Source organism: Peromyscus eremicus, chromosome 11 (genome assembly GCF_949786415.1).
Source record: "Peromyscus eremicus chromosome 11, PerEre_H2_v1, whole genome shotgun sequence".
In the NCBI taxonomy this organism is placed as follows: domain Eukaryota; kingdom Metazoa; phylum Chordata; class Mammalia; order Rodentia; family Cricetidae; genus Peromyscus; species Peromyscus eremicus.
Genome location: NC_081427.1, coordinates 56,634,963 through 56,657,875, shown reverse-complemented (window position 1 = coordinate 56,657,875; position 22,913 = coordinate 56,634,963). Strand labels below are relative to the sequence as shown.

Sequence of the window (22,913 nt, the reverse complement as noted above, 5' to 3'; positions counted from 1 at the left end):
CAGCCAGGGGCACCTACAGAACCAGACGGACAAGGGCTGAGAACAAGGGGTGTAAGACTAGCCGAGGCAAAGAATGGGACCCAGCCATGGAAAAAGGAAAGAGGGAGGAGAGAGAGAAGAAAGAGAGAGAGAGAGAGAGAGAGAGAGAGAGAGAGAGAGAGAGAGAGATGGAAGGAAGAAAAGGGAAGGAAAGAGAGAAGAGAATTAATCACTCAGTTAAAAATGAAATATTTTCATAAAATTCCCTTTGATGTTTCTTTTACACACACACACACACAACACACCCCATCATCATCATCATCTGTAGAATCCTGTTAAATAAATCCCCCTAAACAAAATTCCAAGGTTAAAAAGGTAAACATCGAACAAAAGCTTTCAACACGTTTCCCCAAACTACTTAAAAAGACAGGGCATGGCTGGGTGTGCTGGCGCACATCAGTAATTCCAGCACTCCAGAGATGGAGGCCATCTGGGCCTACATGTGTGAAGCTAGTTTGGGCTACATGAGAGAGACCCTGTCTCAAAAAATAAAAGAGGGAAAAGATTGCATTCATTTATCCTCTGTGATTAAAGGGTTTTAAAAAATCGTTATATGGCTAGGATTGTTGGCTTAGTTATAGAATACACTCGCCTACTATGCGCAAAACCCTGGGTTTAATCCCCAGCCCTGAAACAAACAAACAAACAAACAAATCAACTCCTAACACCCCCCCCCCCCAAACAAAATCCCTTTTCATTTCTGCAGGACACTTTGAACTTGGTTTGGCTTTCTTGCTGTGTTCTCTGGGAGTTGATTCAAGTCTACTATTAATTAACCTTGTTACAAAGCAGCTCTGTTCAGGACTGTGGTTCTCAACCTGTGGGTTGTGACCCCCTTTGGGATTGCATATTAGATATCCTGTGCATCAGTAGCAAAATTATAGTTATGAAGTTGCAACAAAAATAGTTTTATGTATGGGGGTTACCACAATATGAGGAACTGTATTAAAGGGTCGCAGCATTGGAAAAGTTGAGAACCACTGTCTTAGGAGAAAAATAACTTGTGAGTTGTAACTTAACTTGAAGGAATTAGTCAATATCCAACAGGCACCAAATGTCAGAGCATCCTTGAGTTCAGTGACCTTTATAACTAGTGTGTCCTCTGCAAAGAACTGGGGAGCAAGGCCTGGGGCTGCTGTAACAGGTATTAGCTGGCCCTGCGTGGGCATGAGGCTTCTAAGTCCGAGAGTCTCAAACCCATCAATGTGACTCACTCTTTAGCACTCTCAGTCACCTGGTGGACCACACAGTAGCTCCTCACAGCTATGGGGAGAGCTTTGCTGGGTACTATACAGTACTATACCCTTCTGGGAGGAGCCAGTGCCAGCCAGCACCCCCTAGCTTCTTTATCCTCCCTGGGAACTGCATCTGATATGGGTTATAGAAACTGTACAAAGCTGACTACTCAGTTGAACCTCAGAACCCTCCGATGGGGAGGGGCGTAACCCACGCTGCCAGCAGTCTATGCAAATGCATTTCCTTATCCCCATGTCATTTCAGAATGTTATCAAAGAAGACTTTCCAGGGCCTGCAGGTACAGTCAGTGTGTTCAAGGCTCTAGGTTCGACCCCCTGTACTGTGGTATTATCAAAAACAGGGGAAGAGGAAGGAGGGAGGGAGAGGGTGGGAGAGGAAGAGGAGGGGCTGAAGGAGGAAACAGGAAGAAAACATTCCCAGTGTGATAGCAATACCATGTTAAGTCTGCCTTCTGTTTCTCAGTGGTGAGGATAAATAGGCTTTTATACATGTACCGCTCATTTAGAGTTTTTCTAGGGAATACTTATTAATGAATGTTTTCATTTCAAGGATTCTGAGGAGAGAATTATTGACCTTTCTCATTTCCTCCTTTTTCCCTTCAAAATCATACCAAAAGACAAGCAACAAATGGTTACCTTATTATATGGTAATTTTAATTTAGCACCAAATTCTATATTCATCTTATCAGGATTCTGATACTCATCAGGAAGAGAACATTGAACTCTTAACAGTTTTTTCAATGTGCAGTATCACGTACTCATAATTCAGAGGCTGGAAGGCAGGACACATTCCCTTAGCTTAAGGTCTACATCTTTTGAGATTATCAAGAATCAAAAAGTGTGTGCAGTCACCAAAGTCTGTGCTAGCAAAGGTCACACCAAACAAGGTCATTAGGAGACCATGATGACATTTAGAAAGCCATACTATGTTATAAAGCATTTCTTACTTCATTATTACATGGGGGAAATATTGCCATTCTGGGAGGGAAGCCATGGGCTGTGGCGTGTTTAGAGGTAGAGCACTTGCCCAGCACACCCCAGGCCAAGTAAGATCAACATCTGAAAGGGGACTCCTATTACAGGGGCCGCCTGAAATGCTAACCTCTCACTTCTCCTGGAAACTTCAAAATTAGGCAGAATTGAAACAGTCTGCCACAGCTTCAAAGACATGTCAGGACAATAATCAAACAATCGTTTAAGAAATGGAAAAAAATAATAAAAAATATACCATGGTTATCACTTCAGTTTGATTTGGAGCATCGATTTCTGTCTCCCACCTCCTTCCACAAATTCAAGTTAGACCTCCCCCCAAAAATGGTAAGAAGACTAGTGAGAAAAATGAGAGCATATGACAGCAAAACATAAAGAGGAGATGCCATAGACTATCAAGTAACATGGCATTTCATGTCTATCCCAAGTACACAGCGTGCTCTCTTTAATACTCTGTTAGTTTAATGTAATTTTTTTTTTTTTTTTTTTTTTTTTTGGTTTTTCGAGACAGGGTTTCTCTGTGTAGCTTTGCGCCTTTTCCTGGAACTCACTTGGTAGCCCAGGCTGGCCTCGAACTCACAGAGATCCACCTGGCTCTGCCTCCCGAGTGCTGGGATTAAAGGCGTGCGCCACCACCGCCCGGCCAGTTTAATGTAATTTTAAAGCTACGTCTTCATACCCAAACCCGAGCTAATTAGTAACCCTTGCTCTTAATATAGGTCCCCTTCTATATCTCTACTGACACAGTGCTGAGACAGTCTAGAATTTTAATTCTGTGTCTTTGTTTCTGTATTTTGCCTTAATAGTTTAGATAACACATTTTACTAATTTCTTTTCTAATTTCACTATACCCAATTTTCCTTTCTTAATTTTCCCCCTTGGGAATTTTCTGCTATGTTAAATGCCCAATAAGTAATTTCTGGAATTGCTTAAATTGAGTGAGTCTTTAGCTGTTCAAATATACTCATTTTTTTTTTAATTGATGTTGGTACTCTGTCAAATCGAATGTTTTCTTCACAGAGTCGTTTTTCCTTAAATATCTGGCATCTTTTGATTTGAGGCTTGTCTTGTTAGGGTTTCTATTGCTATGATGAAACACCATGACCAAAAATTAAGTTGGGGAGAAAAAGGGTTTATTCGGCTTACATGTCAAAACTGCTGTTCATCTCTAAGGAAGTCAGGACAGGAACTCAAACAGGGCAGGACCCTGGAGGCAGGAGCTGATGCAGAGGCCATGGAGGAGTGCTGCATATTGGCTTATTCCTCATGGCTTGCTCAGCCTGCTTTCTTATAGAACCCAGGACCACCAGCCAGGGATGAGGCCACCCACCATGGACAGGACCCTCCCCCACTGATCACTAATTGAGAAAATGCCTTCCAGCTGGATCTCATGGAGGCATTTCCTCAACTGAGGCCTCTTTCTCTCTGATGACAGCTTTGTCAAGTTGACACACAAAACCAGCCAGTACAGGGCTTACGTCAGTATTCGGGTCTTGTGGTTCATCCACTGTGGACTGAGGCATCTGAGACCCTGTGGCGAGCAAGGGAACCGACAGAGGGAGGGGTCAGTGTCTCCTCTCACGGATGTCTTTCTGTCTTTCTTGGTGTTGGTTGCTGTTTCAGATAGCTAGGGTCCTCCAACATGACCCAGGTTAGTCTGCAACTCACAATCCTTCAGACTCAGTCTCCCAAAGCTTGGGTCACAGGGGTGTGCCACCATGCTTTGCACCCCTGCCCCTCTCCCTAGCCTTTAGCCGCCTTGGATACTGAACGCTCTTCTGCCATCAGTACCTGCATTTGCTCCTCTGAACAGAGCCGGAGGCTCGGCCTGTCCACGCCGATCCCTCCTTGCTTCAAACCTCTGCCTCTACGCATCTGACTGGAGCCAGGCCTGGGACCGGCCCCCAGCCTGCCACATCCCCTGTTGCTTTGGGCTGCTCCCTGTTCCCATCTCATTTCTCAATCCTGTCACATCTGTTTGCTTTAGAGGGGGAGCTGTTCACAGTTTTGGCCACTGGGTGACAGGTCTGATGTCACTTCAAAACTTTTTTCTTTGATTATTGTTTTAGGCAGGTCGTGTGCAGGTAACCCCAGCAGCTGTGAATACGTGAGTGTGACAGCCATGTCCTGGCAGAAAACAGCAGTTTACAGCTCCCTCCCCATCTTCTGGCTCTTACATTCCATCTCTTTGTCCTCAATATTCCCTGAGCAGCGATGGTAAGTGTCCATAGGAGGGGATTGGTTTGTTTGTGTTTTTAATGATGTGGCCACTGATAGGCCTCCCATGTTCCAGTGGATTATTCTGCACCCATACACACACTGGCAGCACTGGACTTAGTGGGTTTTAAAATAACAACAATAACAAAAACCCAAAACAAAACAATGACAAAAGGATACAACATTGGAGGGGGGGCAAGTTAGGGAGAATCTGGAGGCAGTTGGAGGGGGAAGATGGGAGGTAGATATGATCATATTTCATCATTTACATTATAAACTCAAAGTAAAGACAAAATTTTAAATTACTATTGTATTAATTTTATGTCAGTTATGAAAACAGTTAATGAACTGTACTAAATGACCTGGATGCAGCTATTTTTACATTATATTCTTGTTCATTCATCTAATTGCTACTGATAGAATGTATCCTCTGTATATTATGCTTTTCTTAAGACAAAACTGGTTTGGATGCCACAAACATAGCTTTAACTGGGTGCAGTGGTATTTGGGGGTAAGGACTTCAGGACTCCATGAGTTAGGCCAAGCTAGGCACCATACCCAGCCCTTGTCTCGCAAACTAAGAAAACACTTGGCTTTGCTACAATATGAACTAAAAGGTTTTGCTAAAGGAATGTGGTGATTTTCACACTCATGATAAAGAAAGTAGGTGCTATTTCCAACCTCTGTGCAGGGTAATGGTAACAGAAATTTCACAGTGAACAAACATTCTGATTAACTACAAGTCACCACAAGGTGGTGCTGGGAAATTAGCTTGCTGAATGGGAATGTCTGCTTTTAATGCAAATCTGATATTTTCTTAAATTGGTATGATGGACTAGGTAGACAACTCACTTGCATATGGCCTCTCAAACTTCATTTCCGAAGAATTAAATGTATTCTACTTAGCTTCAACTTTCAACATTTGGCATCACTGGCATTGGAATTTTGTGTTAGTTTTAAAAAGATTACTTCTTCCATGGTGGGAGGTTTCTACTCAATCTCTGAGTGACAGACGTTACCCAGTAGATGAGGGGCAAATGCCAATCTGTATTGGCTGTATTTATCCATCAGTCTCATGCTGAAAGAACCCATCCATTGAAAAGTGCTCTTTCCCAAGCATTGAAAGTCCAGTGAGTCCAACTTGTACCTGACATTCATAGGCAATTGAGACTTGATCTTATAAAAACAAATCCATTGACCATAACAAATGCTGTTTGCAGCTGGCTTTCCACACTGAACTTACTATGCACCTTTTACTGACTAACATATAGCACAGCATTCCAGGAGCATTTCAGAGGAAGCATTGGCATTAATGTTACCAGCACTGCCCAATGTCTAAGAAGGCACTCTGTGTAGAGTAGGTAGCCTCTTATCCCACGAAAAGGTAGACCACACCTGTATTGCTGAGGTAGGCCTGCAACGGAGGGGTGACTTGGAGGTAACTAACTCTCACTAGTCCATGAGGTACTAGTTGAATAAATAGTATCAGCTGAATTCTGGGAAGTGAAAATGAAAGTTTCAAAATAGTATTAGTTTTAAAAATTATTATTAGTTTTAATAAGTATATTAAAAATTCTGTGGTGACGAAACTACAACATCAAAGGCAGGATGGACCTGAGTCCACTTCTGAGTTCCTGCGTCATATCACAGCAACCAGCTCACTTAGGGCTGTACCAAGTGCAAAAGACATTTGTCATGGCAAACTAGGGCTGGCAAGGGCTGGGCGTGTGGCCCTGAGCAAGGCATGGAAATGAGCTTTCAGTGGAGTGAATGGCCAGGGTAAATAACTTCCCGGGGTCCCTCCAGTTCTCAGGCTCCAGGATTCTAACCAACTCAGAGGCCAGGGCTCAAGGGCAAGTCTCACACCACTGTTTTTTAAATTTTGGTTCAAAGCAAGGGAATCCAGCAGCAGTCTCTCCATATGCAAATTACGTCAGGTAAAAATCCTGAACAGTTAAAAAGACAACTCCAAGGGACTTTAAATAGCAGCTTAGCGGGCATCTTTCTGTGGTAGATTTCAGGAGACGGTTGGCAGGCTCAAGGAGTTCAGCTTTCTGTGGAACAGTCATAGCCATATAGTAATTCAGACAGGAGGAGGAAGGGGAGCATGTCATTCAGATCAAGTGGAGAATTTTAAACAATGAGGAGTTTGAAAGCTACAGTAAGGAGCAAATGCCTTCCTCAACTTAATCTCCAATACTGCCATCTCCATCGGTCCCTCCCAAGACCCGAGGATTAGAGTCAGCCTTTTAGGCCAATGATCTATCTCTAGAGGGTTTACTTGTAAATTCAAATGTGCACTGCAAGAATTACAATCAATCCGGTATTTTAGAGGAACATTCAGTAAATCGGTTTCTTTGGGACAAAGAGGACTTTAAGAGAAAAGAGTGCTACGTCAATGAGGGTTATACATTAATGCCTGAGCAGCATGTCTACCATCTCTGTTGGTGGGTCAGGTAGCCACTGGGGGAATACTGGGGAAAGGAGCCCTCTTCAAAGCAGTCAGGAAATGTAGGACAACTGGTCAACCAGAAGTGGGTCTGCCACCACCTTCCTCACAAATGCAAGCCCTATCAAATGCCATTTATGCATTGGCACCATATTTGAAAACCAGACAGTGGAACACAATTACAGAATCTTGAGCAGCTGCAGTACTGCCTACACTCAGGGGAGCCCCACAGGTTTCCAGCTTGCAGCAGAATTTTAATGGCCCCATGAGGGACACAGTAAGAAAAGCAGCATCCGGCACCCTTATACTGCTAAACTAGAATAATCAGCAGTAATATGTGACTCTGAAGGGACTCCTTGAACAGTAGTTGATTCCAGGTCTTAAAGCAGTAATAATGAGAACAGGACAAGAACATCTGATTGTGTCCAAGGATTTTTTTCAAAGAGGATTGTGTACAAGGATTTTTCAAAGAATGCCAAGGGCAGGGCTACAAGGACAAAGGGGCTGACTAGGCTCCAGGGGGCTACAAGGACAAAGGCAGAACTCTGACTAACCAAACTCAATCTATTCCATGCAGAAGGTATTAGACAGGCAGGGTGGTCCACACATGTAATCCCAGTACTCAGGAAGCTGAGGTAGGAGGATTGTGAGTTCAAGTCCAGCCTGAGTGATACAGAGAGAACATACTATGAATGAACAGGAAAATATTCACTTTGGTTCAGTCTTAAAAAGCCAGGAGTTGGAAATGATCAACAGCGTATAACACACAGTGTACAAAGGGAAAGTTGTTAGGGATGAGTAGTCCGTGCACAATTCTGTGTTTTGCTTTTTCAAAGGGGGCTTATTAAAACATGGGCACTTTGTTCTTTATCTGTTTGTGAAGCATAGGTAAGTACTTATGTTTCTACTACACATACTACAGGAAATGATAAAGACCAGGAATTCTGAATTAGCCAAAAAGTCTCCTCAAAGCAAAACAAGTGTCCCAAGGTAAGGAAGGACTGCAGAGCACAGGCCATGACAGAAATAACAGGTAGAAAAGGGGGGTCCAAAAGCACAACGGTCAAGCAGCGGGGGACCCAGGAACCTGATCTGAGGTGCTAAATCAGCAACGGCCTGAAGAGCATGGAGTTATCCCCCTTTCCTTGTCTCCTAGGAGATGGAAACCTCTAGAAATTCCAGCTATAATTTTAAGAAGAAAATGAAAAAGGCATACATATGCTTCCAATAACAGTAAAAGGCCAGGCTAATGTATCACTGTGACAGGACAACACCGGCCAAGTGACACTTAGGGAATGAGTAGGGCAATGGGGGGGAGAGAGGGGGTAGACAGTAGAGAAAATCTTCCTGAAGCCACAGACCTAGAAATGAAAACGGTGTTGACTTACAAAACAGGTAACGTCTAACTTGATGCTGGCAGACAGGTTCTGACTTACCTTGAGACAAGAGCCCAAAGTAAGGCCACGTTCAACAAGGAACAGGTCAAAAACTAGACTTAGAGGGGTGCCCTTTTATTTCTGGTGACGCTAAACATCATGTTGCCCCAGGGTAGGTGTCATGACATGATCCTAACACTAGGGCAGGTCACATTAGTGTGTGAATAATGGAAGCAAGAGCAAGCCTGCTCTGGATCTTTGCCAGCAGATTTCAGTGGTGAGCGAATAACCCTGACGGACATTTCATCCGCTCTGAAGGTATATGGAGGAAATCGCATTGTTTCAACAATCACATTATGGTTTCAATCATTTCAACATATTCAATTTTATAACTGTTTAAACATTTAACAGTTGCTGAATGTCACTTGTTATGTCTTTATAAACAGAGCATCAGACAACACACACACAGTGTTTTTCTGTGTATATAAAACGGCCTCCAGACATTTAAAAAAAAAAAGGTGTAGTAACTCAGCTAGGCTTCCTGAATGGATTTCTTTTTGTTGCATAGGCTTTAGAACATTCCAAAAGAAGCCACAAAAGGAAAACATGCCCCATACAGATTTCAAGTCCAAAGTCACCAAAATAGTAAGCATGGTTTTTGCGTGATTTTATGATTGTGACTGTTTTAGCTTTTCCTTCAGTATTCTTTCTATGTTTTCCAGTTTCTTCCCCCCACAGTGAGAATATTCTACTTTTTTTTTAAAATAGGAAAAGAGGATAACTATTTCCTTGGAAAAAGAGGAGGCCACCCACCAAGAAGGCAAGTGTCTCCCAATTAGGCCAAGTTTGAAAACGCCAAACTAAGCTGGTAAAGGGGTCATGACTGATAGGCAGTAAGGCTGGGATCAGGTGCCAGACAAAGGGGTAAAAAAGGGGGCAGGAAAGCATGGGCAGGAACTCAGGGGTGCTTGGCTGTTTGCCCCACATCAGACTCCAAACAGGTTTGGTCAGAGTCAAAGCTAAATTTGTAGATCAACCAGCCCACAGGCTGGGGCAGGAGGGAGGCAGTGCCTGACAAGCAAAGCTACCTGGAGTGACCTTCCCTCCTGGCTCCTGACCTATCATCAGAACCTCTGACCTGCCCAATTCTCTACCAGGTCATGACAACCTACTCCAGCCATGCTACGGCTGTTGTAGCCACGATAACACATCGCTTCTAACTATGTCACGAGAGCAAACTGCACTCATTAAAGGGTTCCTTAAAGCCGCTCCCCCGCTGCCTTCTGAACGTGTCTTGCCCAGCAACACAGAATCCCCGCCTCCTGGGAGTGACTGACAGCCTTCGAAACTACAGCCGGAGAGAGCTGTATAGAACAGCCTCAGACACCCTTGGGATTTCTCAGTTCTTTCTCGAGAGGCAACCACATAACATGTGAGGACATGGAAGAATGCGGTCAGATGTGTGACATGCATGACCACACTATATAACCTTTCCTGGATGTCAAAATAGGCATGGAGACCCCCGCGAAGAGTTATTGATAAAGACCCAGAACCATGACATCAGCATCGGCACACACATGGCAACAATAAGTGAGAAATGGCTTGTTTGTTTGTAAGCTGATCAAGCTATTATTTAAACTACGGTAAATGTACATTTGTGAGCCCCTATGCCATTCTACATAGCTTCTTAGGAGCAAAGATTTCACCAGAAAAGAACTTAGCACACTAGCTCTTTGTAAGCTGGAGAACACATGGCCTATGTGTCCACTTCAGAAAACCAATTTAAGCTCACACACGTTGCCCTGGGAGCATGGTATGGATCTGGAGATCACCACTGTGATATGTGGATTTAATAATGGCCGGCTTAGCAGGTCACAAAAACAGTACTAACTCACAGTGTTAAGTGACTGACTGCCCCAAGCTCTGACGAGAACCCTCTGAGGAACACAGAGCAGCACATTTGAAAGCATATCTCAAAAGAAACACACATGGAGCTTTAAGAAAACGTATTGGGCCAGGCGGGGGTAGTACTTGCCTTTAAGGCCAGAACTTAGGAGACAGAGGCAGGTGGATCTCTGAATTCAAGACCAGTCTAGACTACAAAGTGAGCTCCAGGCCAATCAGAGCCACACTGTGAGACCCTGTCTCAAAAAACAAAACACCCCTGCCACCACCCCAAAAAAACCTTACTGGTACACTGACCCTCAGGAAGAGGCAAGCACAAAACAGGAGATCCCCCCTCCATCACCTCCTGCAGAAATGATACCTTATTTTACTTATTCTTTTTTAGACATTCTAAGTTATTACAAGAAAAAGAAAAAAGGAAGAAGGAGGCGGCCTGGCCAGGCTTATCTATAGCCCCTGTAGGGAGGCTGAGGCAAGAGGATGGAGAGTTTGAGGCCAGCCTGAGCTGTACAGTATGACCTTGTCCTAAATAAATAAAAGTAAGGAAAAAAATAAAGAAAAAGAGGGTGACAAGATGGCCTAGCAGGCCAAGGCGTTTGTCACCAAGCCCCATAACCTGAGTTTGATCCTGGGTACCAATGGGGTAGAAGGAGACACCCGACTCCTCCACATTGTTCTCTGCTTCTGCTTGTGTGCAGTGGCACATGTGTACCCAAAAGTGTGTGCACATGGGCACACACGTACACTGAAATAAGTAAATAAATGTAAAAGAAAAAAAAAAAGGCGAGGAACCCACCATTTGGCCCGTATCTCAGCAGCTGTCATATTCCAAAGCCAGCTCAAAACAGAAAAAAAGAAAGCTGGCCTCGGGGTGGGTTGGGGGTTGAATGCTATGTATGACATAATCAAAGTCTTCTCTAGGAGACTAGCTTTGTAATGAATTATTATAAAACCTTTTTCCTTTGCAGAAGAAGAAGGAAAAAAAAAAAGCCAGGAAGAAGTTAATATAAACCCCAAGACAGAGGGTCCTGCCAGGAAAATGACGTCCAGTGATATAAACACAAGGCAGATGTTGTAAAGGAATTTAAAACTTCATCACACACGAAGCTTCACCTGGGTGCACCGGACAACAGGCCACAGCTGGCTTTTCACGACGGCTCTCGTTGTCATCTGAAATCCCCAGCTTTCCCAGGCCCATTAAAAAAAAAAAAAAATCATCTGTGCATTAGCAGCGCTTCGAGATTTTCAAAAATTATCAAGAACATTAAGTATATCTTGATCAAATTTAAAAACAATTTTTTGTGTTTCTTCTTTCTTAGAGTGTAAATTCTATTGAGCGGAAAGTTGAAAGAAATCATGCTTGTGCTACATTTTCTTATTGATGGGCCGAGCTGAATAACTGATAATTTAATGAGTCACCAGAGCGATCACAACTATGGAATCTGCTCACTGCCATGTTTCAGTGACATCTGCATACATCCGCACCACATTACTCTTTCCATTTTAATTCTCTCCTCATTTTACTTAGGTCTTTCATTCATTTCTTTTTGTGTGTTATATTTTCAATAATATCAAAAACTTCAGAAATGTTTTTCAAGTTCAGTGGCAGTGTTAACGCAGCAATTATTTTCAATTACCTTAATCTGTAGCAACAAATTAAAAACCGAACCTAATTTTTAAAGTTCTTGGGATTATGAAAGTTACTTCGGGTCTTTTACATGGAAACTGAGGTTGAAATCTGTTTGCGTTTTCCCCACCTTAGTGCGTGAATGCAATATATCATCCTTGGTATGTTTTTCCGATCGTAGACATCTGTCGTTTCTGGGTAAAATATCTGGAAAACAAAAGCAACAACTGCTTACGATGCTTTACTTCCTGAGGTATCAGGTCCCCAGACAACCAGACCCTGGTTACCCTCGCTGGTCTGTAACCATTTAAATGGGGAGGCATCTCTTGCTGGTTGCTTCCCAAAGCTCTGCCGAGCAATCCCATTGTACAAGCCCCTGTCCGGTGGGTGGCACGCCCCCTAGTGGCCAACTTTATAGCGGTGGGGCTCACAATCAGCCTTCTAGAAGGCTGGGTAGCAGCAGTGTTTCACTGGGTACCCTCACACCTGTGACCTCCTGAGGGCTTATGAGCCTGAGAAGGAGACTTTCTTATGGCCACTTCATTACACTGTTAAAAACTTGGACGTGTATATATGATTCACGCACATATATTCAGATTTTCTTCTGCTTAAGAGTACATGAAGTCTGGGCTGGGTGGTGGTGGTACACGCCTTTAATCCCAGCACTTGGGAGGCAGAGGCAGGTGGATCTCTGTGAGTTCGAGGCCAGCCTGGACTACAGAGCGAGATCCAGGACAGGCACCAAAACAACACAGAGAAACCTTGTCTCGAAAACCAAAAAAAAAAAGAGTACATGAAGTCTGAAGGAAAAACACCTTTACCCCATCTTTCAGACTGTTACTATTAGTATTCTGGTATGTGTTTGCTTCTTTCATATATACATACGTAAATGTATGTATACACACATATATATATATATATAATTTAAAAAACTTTATGCATGTGTGAAAACCAATGTGTACACAGTATAAACCTGCTGAAAGGACTTGCTTGAAGCTGAATATTTTCCATCTCTTTGATATTCTATACGCACATAATTTCTGATAAATACTAATAATTCTCGCATTTTTGAACCACAGTCTAACCATTCCCCACGGCTACACATTTATTTGTCTCTCAGTTCTTTTCCGGTTGCTGCAGTGAGCACCCTGCACCTGAACTTCCAGAGCATCTGATTCTTCTCCCGGGCGACCATCTAGACATGGAATTACCAAACCAGACGGTTTGAACATCAAGGCTTTTACATACACATCCACACTGCTCTTCCCTAAGCTCGACGCTAAAAGCCTGATAAGAAACAGATTTCAGACTGGGGTACCGAACTTTGTTTCTTAAAAAAAAAAAAAAAAAGAGAAAGAATTGGGCTTGAAGTTTCTAATATTAAGATAAGCACATTATCATCACTTGCTTTCAGTAAATATTTTATACAACTTGACATCAAAACTAAAATTAAATCATGTACCATATGTTAGTACTTTGATACTCAAGTGAAATTTTTCCACTGGACATTGGAAAAAAAAAATGGAGACGAGTGTCTCTCAAGCTAACAATGTCCTGTACAGTTGCGGTGTGCTTAAAGAAACGGCTGTAGCCTGGGAAGTCTCAAGGCCTTCCCAGCTGTCTTGTAACAACACATCTGCTGTCAAGGTGTCAACGAGCCGAGCACTTCAGATTCAGAAAACTGAGTTTGGGTTGAAAGTTCTAACGACTACAGCTCTGGCCTCACACCTCACTGTGTTGTCTGCCAACTCTCCTCAGCCCCCTTTCTTCACACAAGAATTTCTCCTTGGAAAATCCATAGGCCTTCCTGCACCAAGGAGGTGGAATCAACTTACAGGTCATCAGACTGTTGGCATGCGACTCCACATCTCTAGCGCATCATGTGGAGCTGAGCACAGACTGAGCACTTAATATTGATAAATGAAGGAATTTGTGGCAGCTCCCTACAAAGTCAGCTCAGGGCACTTAGTTTCTTGCCCTTGTAATCTCTTCTGTCAGAGACCTCATGGTGAAAGTCAATGTTGAAACGGCTTGGAAAGATGCAATCACATCTTTCACACATCATGAAATTGTCCTAATCAGATGTTTCTTCACCAAAAAAAAAAAAAAAAAAAAAAAAAAAAAAAAAAAAAAAAAAATTCTATTTGAAGTTCTCTCTTTAATTTTTTTTAACCACCCAAGTCCTCATTTAGCACTTGATAAGTCACAATTAATTGTTTTTATGTGGCAACTAGTGTTCAGAAGGGAGCAAGCAGCATTTATGTTTTGAGGACTAGTTGATGGAAAATGGCAGAATGAATTGAACGCTGGTAATTTTGAAGAAAATGAGACTGAAGTAAAATAGGCATGAGTAAGAGGATGCTGAAAAATACCACGTGGGTGCAGGGAACTGAACTGAGGGGTCCTCTGAAAGCAGGCAGCAACCTCCCCTGCTAAAGCATCCCTCTAGCCCTTGCTGTGGTGGTGTTTTCAGGAACTGAGCCTAGGGCTTCACATATTAGGCAAGCACTTTACCACTGCATTGCATTCCCAGCCCACACAGTTAATATTTTTAACAGCAAACCTGGATTAATAATAAAATAATAACAGGGGTATTTATAAGTCAGCTTATTCCTTTGCCCCTTGTCTTCAAGATGACATCTTATAAATCATTTCTTTAAAGTAGCTATATGTCCCATGTAACACAAAGGATGGAGGCCTTGAGCCAGATGAAAATGTGTCTCAAGGACAGGAAACTTAAGTGAAAAAAGCCAACCCCAAGAGGTCGCTCACCATATGATTCCAATAATATCCCAATCGCAGACTGACAAAAATGGTGATGATGGAGAACAGTTAGTGATTGCCAGGGACAACCTGGGGGAGGGATGTAGATAAAAGCCCATTTCCCCGTGCTGACTGTGTCTGGATAGGGGCACGCAAATTCATTCATGGAATGCCACTGCCTAGAGCAATACACTCACACTCTTGCGAACAAATGCAATGTGAGAAGAAAAGCTGAATAAAGCCAGTGTTCTAGTTTATATTCACACCCCATGGCAGCTGGGTGTGTGTGTGTGTGGTTCATGCTGATAACCCCACTATTCAGAAGCTGAGGCAGGAGGACTCCACAAGTTTGAGGCCATCCTGGGCTGCAAAGTGAATTCCAAGGCAGCCTTAGTTACATAGAGACCCTGTCATAAAAAAGAAAAAGAAAATACCCCACATAAAACACTCGAATTTCTAGCTAACACTGTACTACAGTTATAAAAATGTCAGCACTGAGAGACGCTGAATGATGGCTACACAGAGACACACTATTTTTGAAAGTTCCTGTGACTCCATAATCCTTTTGAAATCAAAGTAGTCCTCTGATTTCCATCAAATGTAATTTCCTCATTTCCCCCATGTGTCTATTTCTTCTCTCTTTGAATTTACCAAGTGCTGAATGCTTACTGATTGAATTTTACTTGGCTGATCTATTTTAGGAGTAACAGCTACAAGCCTCTAACCTTCCAGATTTAAAGTGATACCATGATGATTTATAATAATAATTATAAAAATAAATATATGGGCCAGGGAGATGGCTCCGCAGATAAAAATACTGGCTATGCAAGCCTGATGACCTACGTTTGATCCCCAGAAACCACATCAGAAGCCAGATGAAGTGGAATGCATCTGTAATTCTAGCACTCTGACAGTAAGACGGGATGTGAGACAGGAGAATTGCCTGGAAATTCACCGGCCAGCTAGCCTGGAATATACAAGACAAGAGATGCCTTGCTTCAATGGGGTGGAAAGCAAGAAAGGACCCCTGAACGTAGTACTGTGACCTTCACACACCCTGGCTCATGTGTACTTGTGAACATGTACACATGCTCACAGACACATAAAACAGATAAAAAAAATTAAATTACAACAATTTAAAGCAATGTACAGAAAAGCTGACTATCTGGTCAACCATCAGCTAAAGCGAGTTCCAACCTGGTTTAATTTAGACACACTTTCACCTGTCTGCCCTATAGCTGCACCCCTACTTCATTGTGAATTTTTGCCATGTGTATTTTTGTGCAGGTTTTCCCATGTGCTCGAGTCTGCAGAGACATGTCTCAGGCGGCCAAGTCAGTTTTCATAGCAAGGCGTTTGTGCGTGACTTTTTCGATTCCCCGTTTACCACCAGCTGTGAGAAAGCTTACCTTGGGTAGTCCGATGGCCTCCATAGCTCTTAACCACTGCACGGTGTTATCTGTGTGTCGAAAATGAAGGCCAGATTTCTAATATGATAGGAGAAAGAGAAAAGAAATATGAGCTCACAGAACAAGAGAGTCATCTGCAATATATATTTCCATTACTAGAATGCTATTCTATCATGCTTCTTCAAGAACAGTCATTAATGCTCATATCAAACAAACCCAGACACAAGAGAAAGACTAGATGGGACATCAGCAACACCCTAGTTACCTGTGATGGGCTATGCTAGTCTCTACAGTTCACATTTCGAAGGTATTCTAAACTTGAATTTTGAACACCACATAATAACTACCATACACCTCAGGATGTTTTGTGAAACATGTATGCACAAGTTCATGTTCACATGTTGTCAAGATCTTAGTAATTATGGCTGAGAAGTCTAGCAATTTCAGGTAAACTAGATGAGATTTTCATTTTAAGTTATAATTATTATTATCTTTGTCTTTTTCTTTTCATTGAGACGACTATGTTGCTCTAGTGGGCCTGAAACTTGATATGTAGCCCAGGTTGGCATCGAACTTGTGGCACATCTCTGGCTTCTGCTTCCTTCCTGAGTGCTAGAATTACAGGCATGCACCACCATGTCCCAGCTCTAAACAGGATTTTTTAGAAAGCTAAATGTGCCCTCCCACCCTTCTCATGGATGTCTATCTCTACAGGAACCCTGGAAGGTTGAAAGAAGAAAGCACAAACCATTCTATAATTCAGGGCTAATTTTAATGTACATTACTCATTTTAATATTAATCCTGGCCTTGCACAAGAAGTAAATATTCAGCAGAAATGCCATTTGACCTTTTTCTACATAGTAAAAAGTCTTTCTGTGTGCCTCTCATCACAGCACACATGTTCCAATCAGACTGCCACTTCGTGAAGTTACATCAAGTAATGAGCCACAAAGAGCCTTAAACTGTCTTGCATTTTTCACCTAATGCATAATAGAATGTTATCTATTTCACATTAAGTTGAAATGAGTATGCAAAAAAATAACTATAGCAAGCTTCATCATGCAATTAACACCCAATGGTAGATAATTACATTCAACAAGACTGGCTCATCCTGCCTTCCCCGAGCTTCCAAAACTGAACAGTTTACTCAATCAGAGGCATTCCCATTGCTGTTACAAATTATAAACATAAGCAATTTAATATTCAACGAGTGCTTAATAAGAGTCACTAATTGTGATTGTACAATGTGTTTCAGGTACTTTATGTAAATTATTTCTAATTTTCCAAATACCTTTCAGCATACTCACTAGTTCTACTTTTAAAGTATAAGGAAAGCCAGATCAAAAAGATAAAATGATTTGTCTAAAGTTCCATAGCTCTAAGAGGGAGCTGGGAGCCATGACGGGGTCTCTGAAACCTCCTGAGTGCCAACACTCCCCTGCCCCAGGGGCAGTGAGAGGGGAGAGGGGATCTAACGATTGCTTGGTTGCTCTTCAGAAGGAAGAAAGCAGGTGTTATAGATAAATTAGATAAAAAAGAGGGAAATCACAGAGTCTAGAGTTCACGGTCAGGCCACAGTGTTTCTTTATAACAGTGTGAATGTTTGCAGAATTCCAGCAGAGATTGGACAAGAGCAATCTGTGGCCACAGGAGAACAAGGCAGACACACTCTTTGACTAAGTCTGAGTGGAAACGGAGATGAGGGCCACCAGCACACAACTTCATTAAATGTTTTCTATCTAACATGGAATACGGCTGGCATGTGATGTATTCTGGTTTGTAAATGACAATCTAGTTCCCATTCAGTCTTCTATCTTCTTTGTAAAAATGACCACGACTCTAAATGGATGCCACTTCCTGACAACACCCAAAGAAAACTGATCTGTATCTTCCTACGTCCACATTAAAATCACCCAACAGAAGCCCTGATCGGTGTGCTAAGACCCTTCACCCGCTCTCCTCTCTGTGGCGTTATGAATGTCCATTTCTTCTCTTGTTCCAATGAGTTAATTAAACGACTTTTGTTAGCTCGAAATTGTGTTCTGGAGTCAACAGTGGTTTGACCTTCAACAATCCCAAATCACGAGATGAAAACCACTATTTCTCTTTAGTGGTCTTGTTAGGTAAGGAATCTCAGACAAACTGCAAATCCCCCCTGTGCCTTCCTTTCTCAGCCCTAAGATGCTCTTCTGAGCTGGGGAGATCACAATGGGAACACTGAGAAAGTCCCTGGCTGCAGAGTCTAGCTGGAAATGCAGAGGGTGCCACTCCAAGCTAGGCTGGAAACTTTCCCTCATCTGTAAGGTCAGCAAAAGGTCTCCACTCCGTGCAGAGGGATGGACTGACAAGGTGGGTACTTCCTCAGAAATCTAACAAATTTCAGATTCTTCATTTCAAACAACCGAGAAACACTGACTTCAGAACCCTGAGGTCCATGTCCACTTGTTTAAAAACTATGCCTGTGAGTGGGCTGCAGCAGGAACTGTCTCAGTCTATGGACTTGCTTCAATTAGTATGAAAATTGGGTTTCTAAATGGACTCAAGATAATCTCATCCATTTTGGAGTCTTTTTAAAATCAGTCCGAAATATTAATATGAGATGAAATAACATGACTATGATCACATTTATCCAAGTCTACCTAATGTGCTTATATTTCATGTGGAACAATATATTCTTTCTTCTAATTTCATATTACAGGTATGTGCTCATTCTCTATTACTGAACTGTTTCACCACAAGCAAATGAAGTTCATCCTGTTTCAATTACATAGATGAGAAATTATGCAAATCTTCTTTGGGTCTAACTTCCTGCCTATTAGAACCACCAGCTCTACAAGATAGGCCAGGACTCCAATATTTATCCCACAATGATAATTTTATAGACGAGGAAGCTGAGGGTACTAATGTGTGAGACACTTCAATCATTCATGCTTAACATAACAGACCTGGAGTTAGGGCTTTCTGAGGGTCAGCTTGTCACTCACCACAGTCTTTAATCACCTGGTAAGAAAGTTTCAGTGAGATTACCTACATTATCTATCTCTGCTGTATTAGTTTGACCCACGGTCATGTCTGCAGGGGTCTGTCTTGATTCAGTTAAAGGATATGGGGAGACCCAGTGCTCTGTGGAAGGCACCCTTCCCTGGGTTTGTGTCCTAGAGAGTGGAGGTGGTGAGCTGGCATGGATTTATTCAATTCTTTCTATTCTTGACTGTGAAGTCCGTGACACCTTGACTTCCCTGCTATGATGGACTGTAACCTGGAACTGTGAATGAAAACAAACCCTTTGTCCCCCAAGTTGCTTTTTGTTGGGGTCGACTATCACATCAACAGAAGTCATTAAGGTAGAATAGGCTCTTCTCGGCACCCCAATTCCAAGTCCAGACACTGTCCATTCTGCTGTTCACAGTGGCTAAGAACAAGTGTGGTCCTCAGTGAACACATGGCAGCTGTTCAGCTGTGTACCTGTGACTAAATTTTCCTGAGTCTTTTACCAAGTTCCCTCTCAACATGTTCTCTCCGCTCTCCACCCTGACCACACATGGATGATGTGTTAGTTAACACTGACTGTCAATTGGGCAAGATCTAGAATCCCTAAGGAGACAAAGCTCTAGGCATCTGTGAGTTTCTAGAGTGGGGTTAACTGAGATGGAAAGACCCACCCTAAATATCCCATGGGCTGAGAGGCTTGGACTGAATAAAAAGGAGAAAGCAAGTTGAGCTCCACAGAGTACTCCCTTTCTCCCTCCTTCCTGCAGGAGTGTTTCTGCCATCTTACGCTTCTGCTGCCATGAGCCTCTCTCCATGAGGAACCACACCCTCAACTGGGAGCCCAAGGACACCCTCCCTTCAGTTACTTTTTCAAAGGCGTTTTGTGGCAAGGACAAGAAAAATAACTAAGACAAACATTTCTCCTCCTTCTTCTTTCTAATCTCAGGGTAAACCTTCCAACGAAGAAGCTCAGCTCCTACCCATTGCCATCTGTCAATACCGACTACCACGTTTTCTGTACGGGCTGGTCACAAGCTACAACTGCATAGTGATAGTCTACCTAGCCACCAGCACCATAACATCAGAACTACTCTGCTATTATCACCTAGAACAGTGCTGGGCACAGGGCAGGTGCTGGGGAGTGTTGGGTAGAAATGAATTCTACTCCATACAGTTTGGATATCCCTTATCAGATGTCCTTGTGATCCGAAGTGTTTCAGATTTCAAGGTGGTACAAATGCTGGGATATGTGTATAGACATTACCAGTTGAGCACCTCTAGTCCAAAAATCCAAATCTAAATGCTCTGATGTCCAAAACCCTTGGAGGATGGCTGGCTCTTAGAGTTTCAGACTTGAGACCATTTCAGACTTTAGATTTTCAAACATGGAAGTTAACTTGCATGTACTTCTCTCATAGCACACCTTCACCTTCTCTTTCTGTATTATCATTTGCTTTCAAATCTTCACACAACCTAAGACTCTCCTATAGGTGAATCTCAGAAAACCAAGCGATGGGACTCAATTCAGCAGTGAGGGGCAAGAGTTCAGTTTGTGCACACACTCCTCAGGTAGCCCTGTAGTAGGTCCTCAGAGGCAGAAGGTCAGACTCTAAGCACCTGGAGCAAGTTCCAAGGTGTAGTGGATTGAAAAAGAAATGCTCACCCCCCATAGGCTCAGGCATTTGAATACTTGGTCCCCTGTTGAATATTTGGTGGAGCTGTTGAGGAAGTTTAGACGGTATGGCCTTGCTGAAGGAAGTATGTGACTGGGAATGGGCTTTAAGGGTAAAATGCCTTGCTGTTTCTAGTTTGTTTTCCCTGCTTCATTCCTGACATTCAAGACGTAGGCTCTCAGCTTCCTGCTCCTGCTGCCATGCCTAATGCTTGTTGCCATGCCTCTATTCTGGCATTATGGACTCTTATCCTTCTGGAATCATAAGCCAAAATAAACTCTCTTCTATAAGTAGTCTTAGTTATGGTGGTTTTTTTTTTTTTTTTATCCACAGCAACAGAATAACAACTAATATAAAAGTTGGTGCCTGAGAATGAGCTGTTGCCATGAAGAACCTGATCATGTTTTTTTTGTTGTTGTTGTTGTTTGTTTGTTTGTATTTTGGTTTTTTTGAAGGAATATGGAAGGCCTTGGAACTAGACGAGAAAAGAGGACTAATGCTTCTAAAGTAAGGCTTAACAGATTGCCCTAGTAGGAACCTGGAAGACAGTGCTGGAAGTGAAGCAGACAGTAGAGGCCTGGCTCAAGAGATTTCAGAGTGAGGTAAGAATTTTAACAGCAACTAGGCTAGAGGCCTATGCTGGCTAGATTTCATGTCAACTTGACACTGGCTAGAGTAATGTTGTAAGAGGGAACCTCAGTTGAGAAAATGATCCCATCAGATTAGTCCACGGGCAACCTTGTTGGGTATTTTCTTGATTGATGATTGTTGTGAAAGGGCCAATCGCACTGTTGATGGTGCTACCCTGGATAGGCTGTGGTCCTGGGTGCTATAGTAAAGCAGACTGAGCAAGACACAAAGAGCAAGCCAGTAAGCTGCACTCTTTTGTGACCTCTGTTTCAGTTCCTACCCTCCAGGTTCCTTGAGTTCCTGTCTTGACTGCCTTTGGTGGTGATCTGTGACCTGAGATTTGTAAGCTGGAACAACCCTCTCCTTCCAAAGTTGCTTTTGAAAATGATGTTTTATCACAGTAATAGAAACTCTAACTAAGACAAGGTCATTCCTGTGGTATTTTGCAAAGAATCTAATTGTGTTCTGCCTGTGTCCTAAGAACTTGTTGCAGGCTAAGTTAAAAAGCAATAGACAAATTTCTTCAACAGAGGCAATTCAAAGGCAAAATAATATTGACTCTGTGGTGTGATTATTATTAATCAGTCTTACGAAGGTCTACAATGAGAAATAACAAGTGGGGTAGAAAGAAATATAAAATGTACAGTCTGAAGTGAAACAAAGCACCAGGAACTAAAACCAAGGCTTGTGCTGAAAGAGATCAGATTATCACCAGTTAGGAGAGAGGCATGCCCTGTACTGAAATAAAGGGAGGGGTGCTCTCAAGGCAAGGCCACACCTTACTAAACTTTCAACTTGTGAAACAGCCTAAGGTGCTTTTCTGCTCCTAGAAATCAACAGAATGAAAGCTCTGATGCTAATGTGGCTCAGTGGGGGTGGAGTCCACCCCAAGCTGGCAGCCACACTGGGCAGTGTCAGTCACATGATGCTGCATCAGAGGCATAGAGGACACAAGAGTGAAGGGGCTGTGGTTTCTCTCTCTGCAGTTTTAGAGAGCTACTGAGGCTGGGCAGCATGTGGCAAGGGAGTAGCCGAAAGAAGGCCTGAGAGGTCATTGCATGAAGCTGTAAAAATGGAGCCCAGGGTTATAGTGGAGATCCCAAGATGTTGGAGATGACAGAGTTGTGGGACATCTGCCAAGGAAAGCTACATGAAGGGAGTGGAATCAGCATAAAAGAAAGATACAGGTGTGGGTAGCAAAACTTGAGAAGAGGCTCTACCTAAGAACTTTGAAATTAAAGTTCGAGACATGGGACACAGAATTGTAGTATTTGGAGTTTGTCTTGCTGCATTTTAGTCTTGCTTTGGTCCAGTATTTCTTCACTATTCCCCCATTCCTCCCTTTTGGAATGACAACGTATGTATATTCTGTGCCACTATATGTTGGAAGGATATAATTTTCATTTTGATTTTATGGGGGGTTGGGTTACAAAGATGAAATTGCCTTGAGTCTCAAAAGAGACTTTGAACCAGTGCCTAGTCTGTGGAAGACTATGGGGACTTTTGAAGTTAAAATAAATGCATTTTGCACTATGACATGGCTATGAGACTATGCATGGTAGGGAGTAGACTATAATGGTTTGAATG

General features: G+C 42.6%; 1 protein-coding gene across 1 annotated transcript in view; it reads right to left on the bottom strand.

The window, feature by feature from the left end:
* Iqgap2 (IQ motif containing GTPase activating protein 2) overlaps positions 1–22,913 on the bottom strand; it is a 274,968-nt gene that overhangs the window by 112,780 nt on the left and 139,275 nt on the right. The window contains exons 4-5 of the mRNA XM_059276313.1: positions 16,032–16,109; positions 11,990–12,066 (exon numbers count right to left, since the gene is read on the bottom strand). Coding sequence (XP_059132296.1) covers positions 11,990–12,066; positions 16,032–16,109 — 155 coding nt within the window. The remainder of the gene's footprint in view (positions 1–11,989; positions 12,067–16,031; positions 16,110–22,913) is intronic.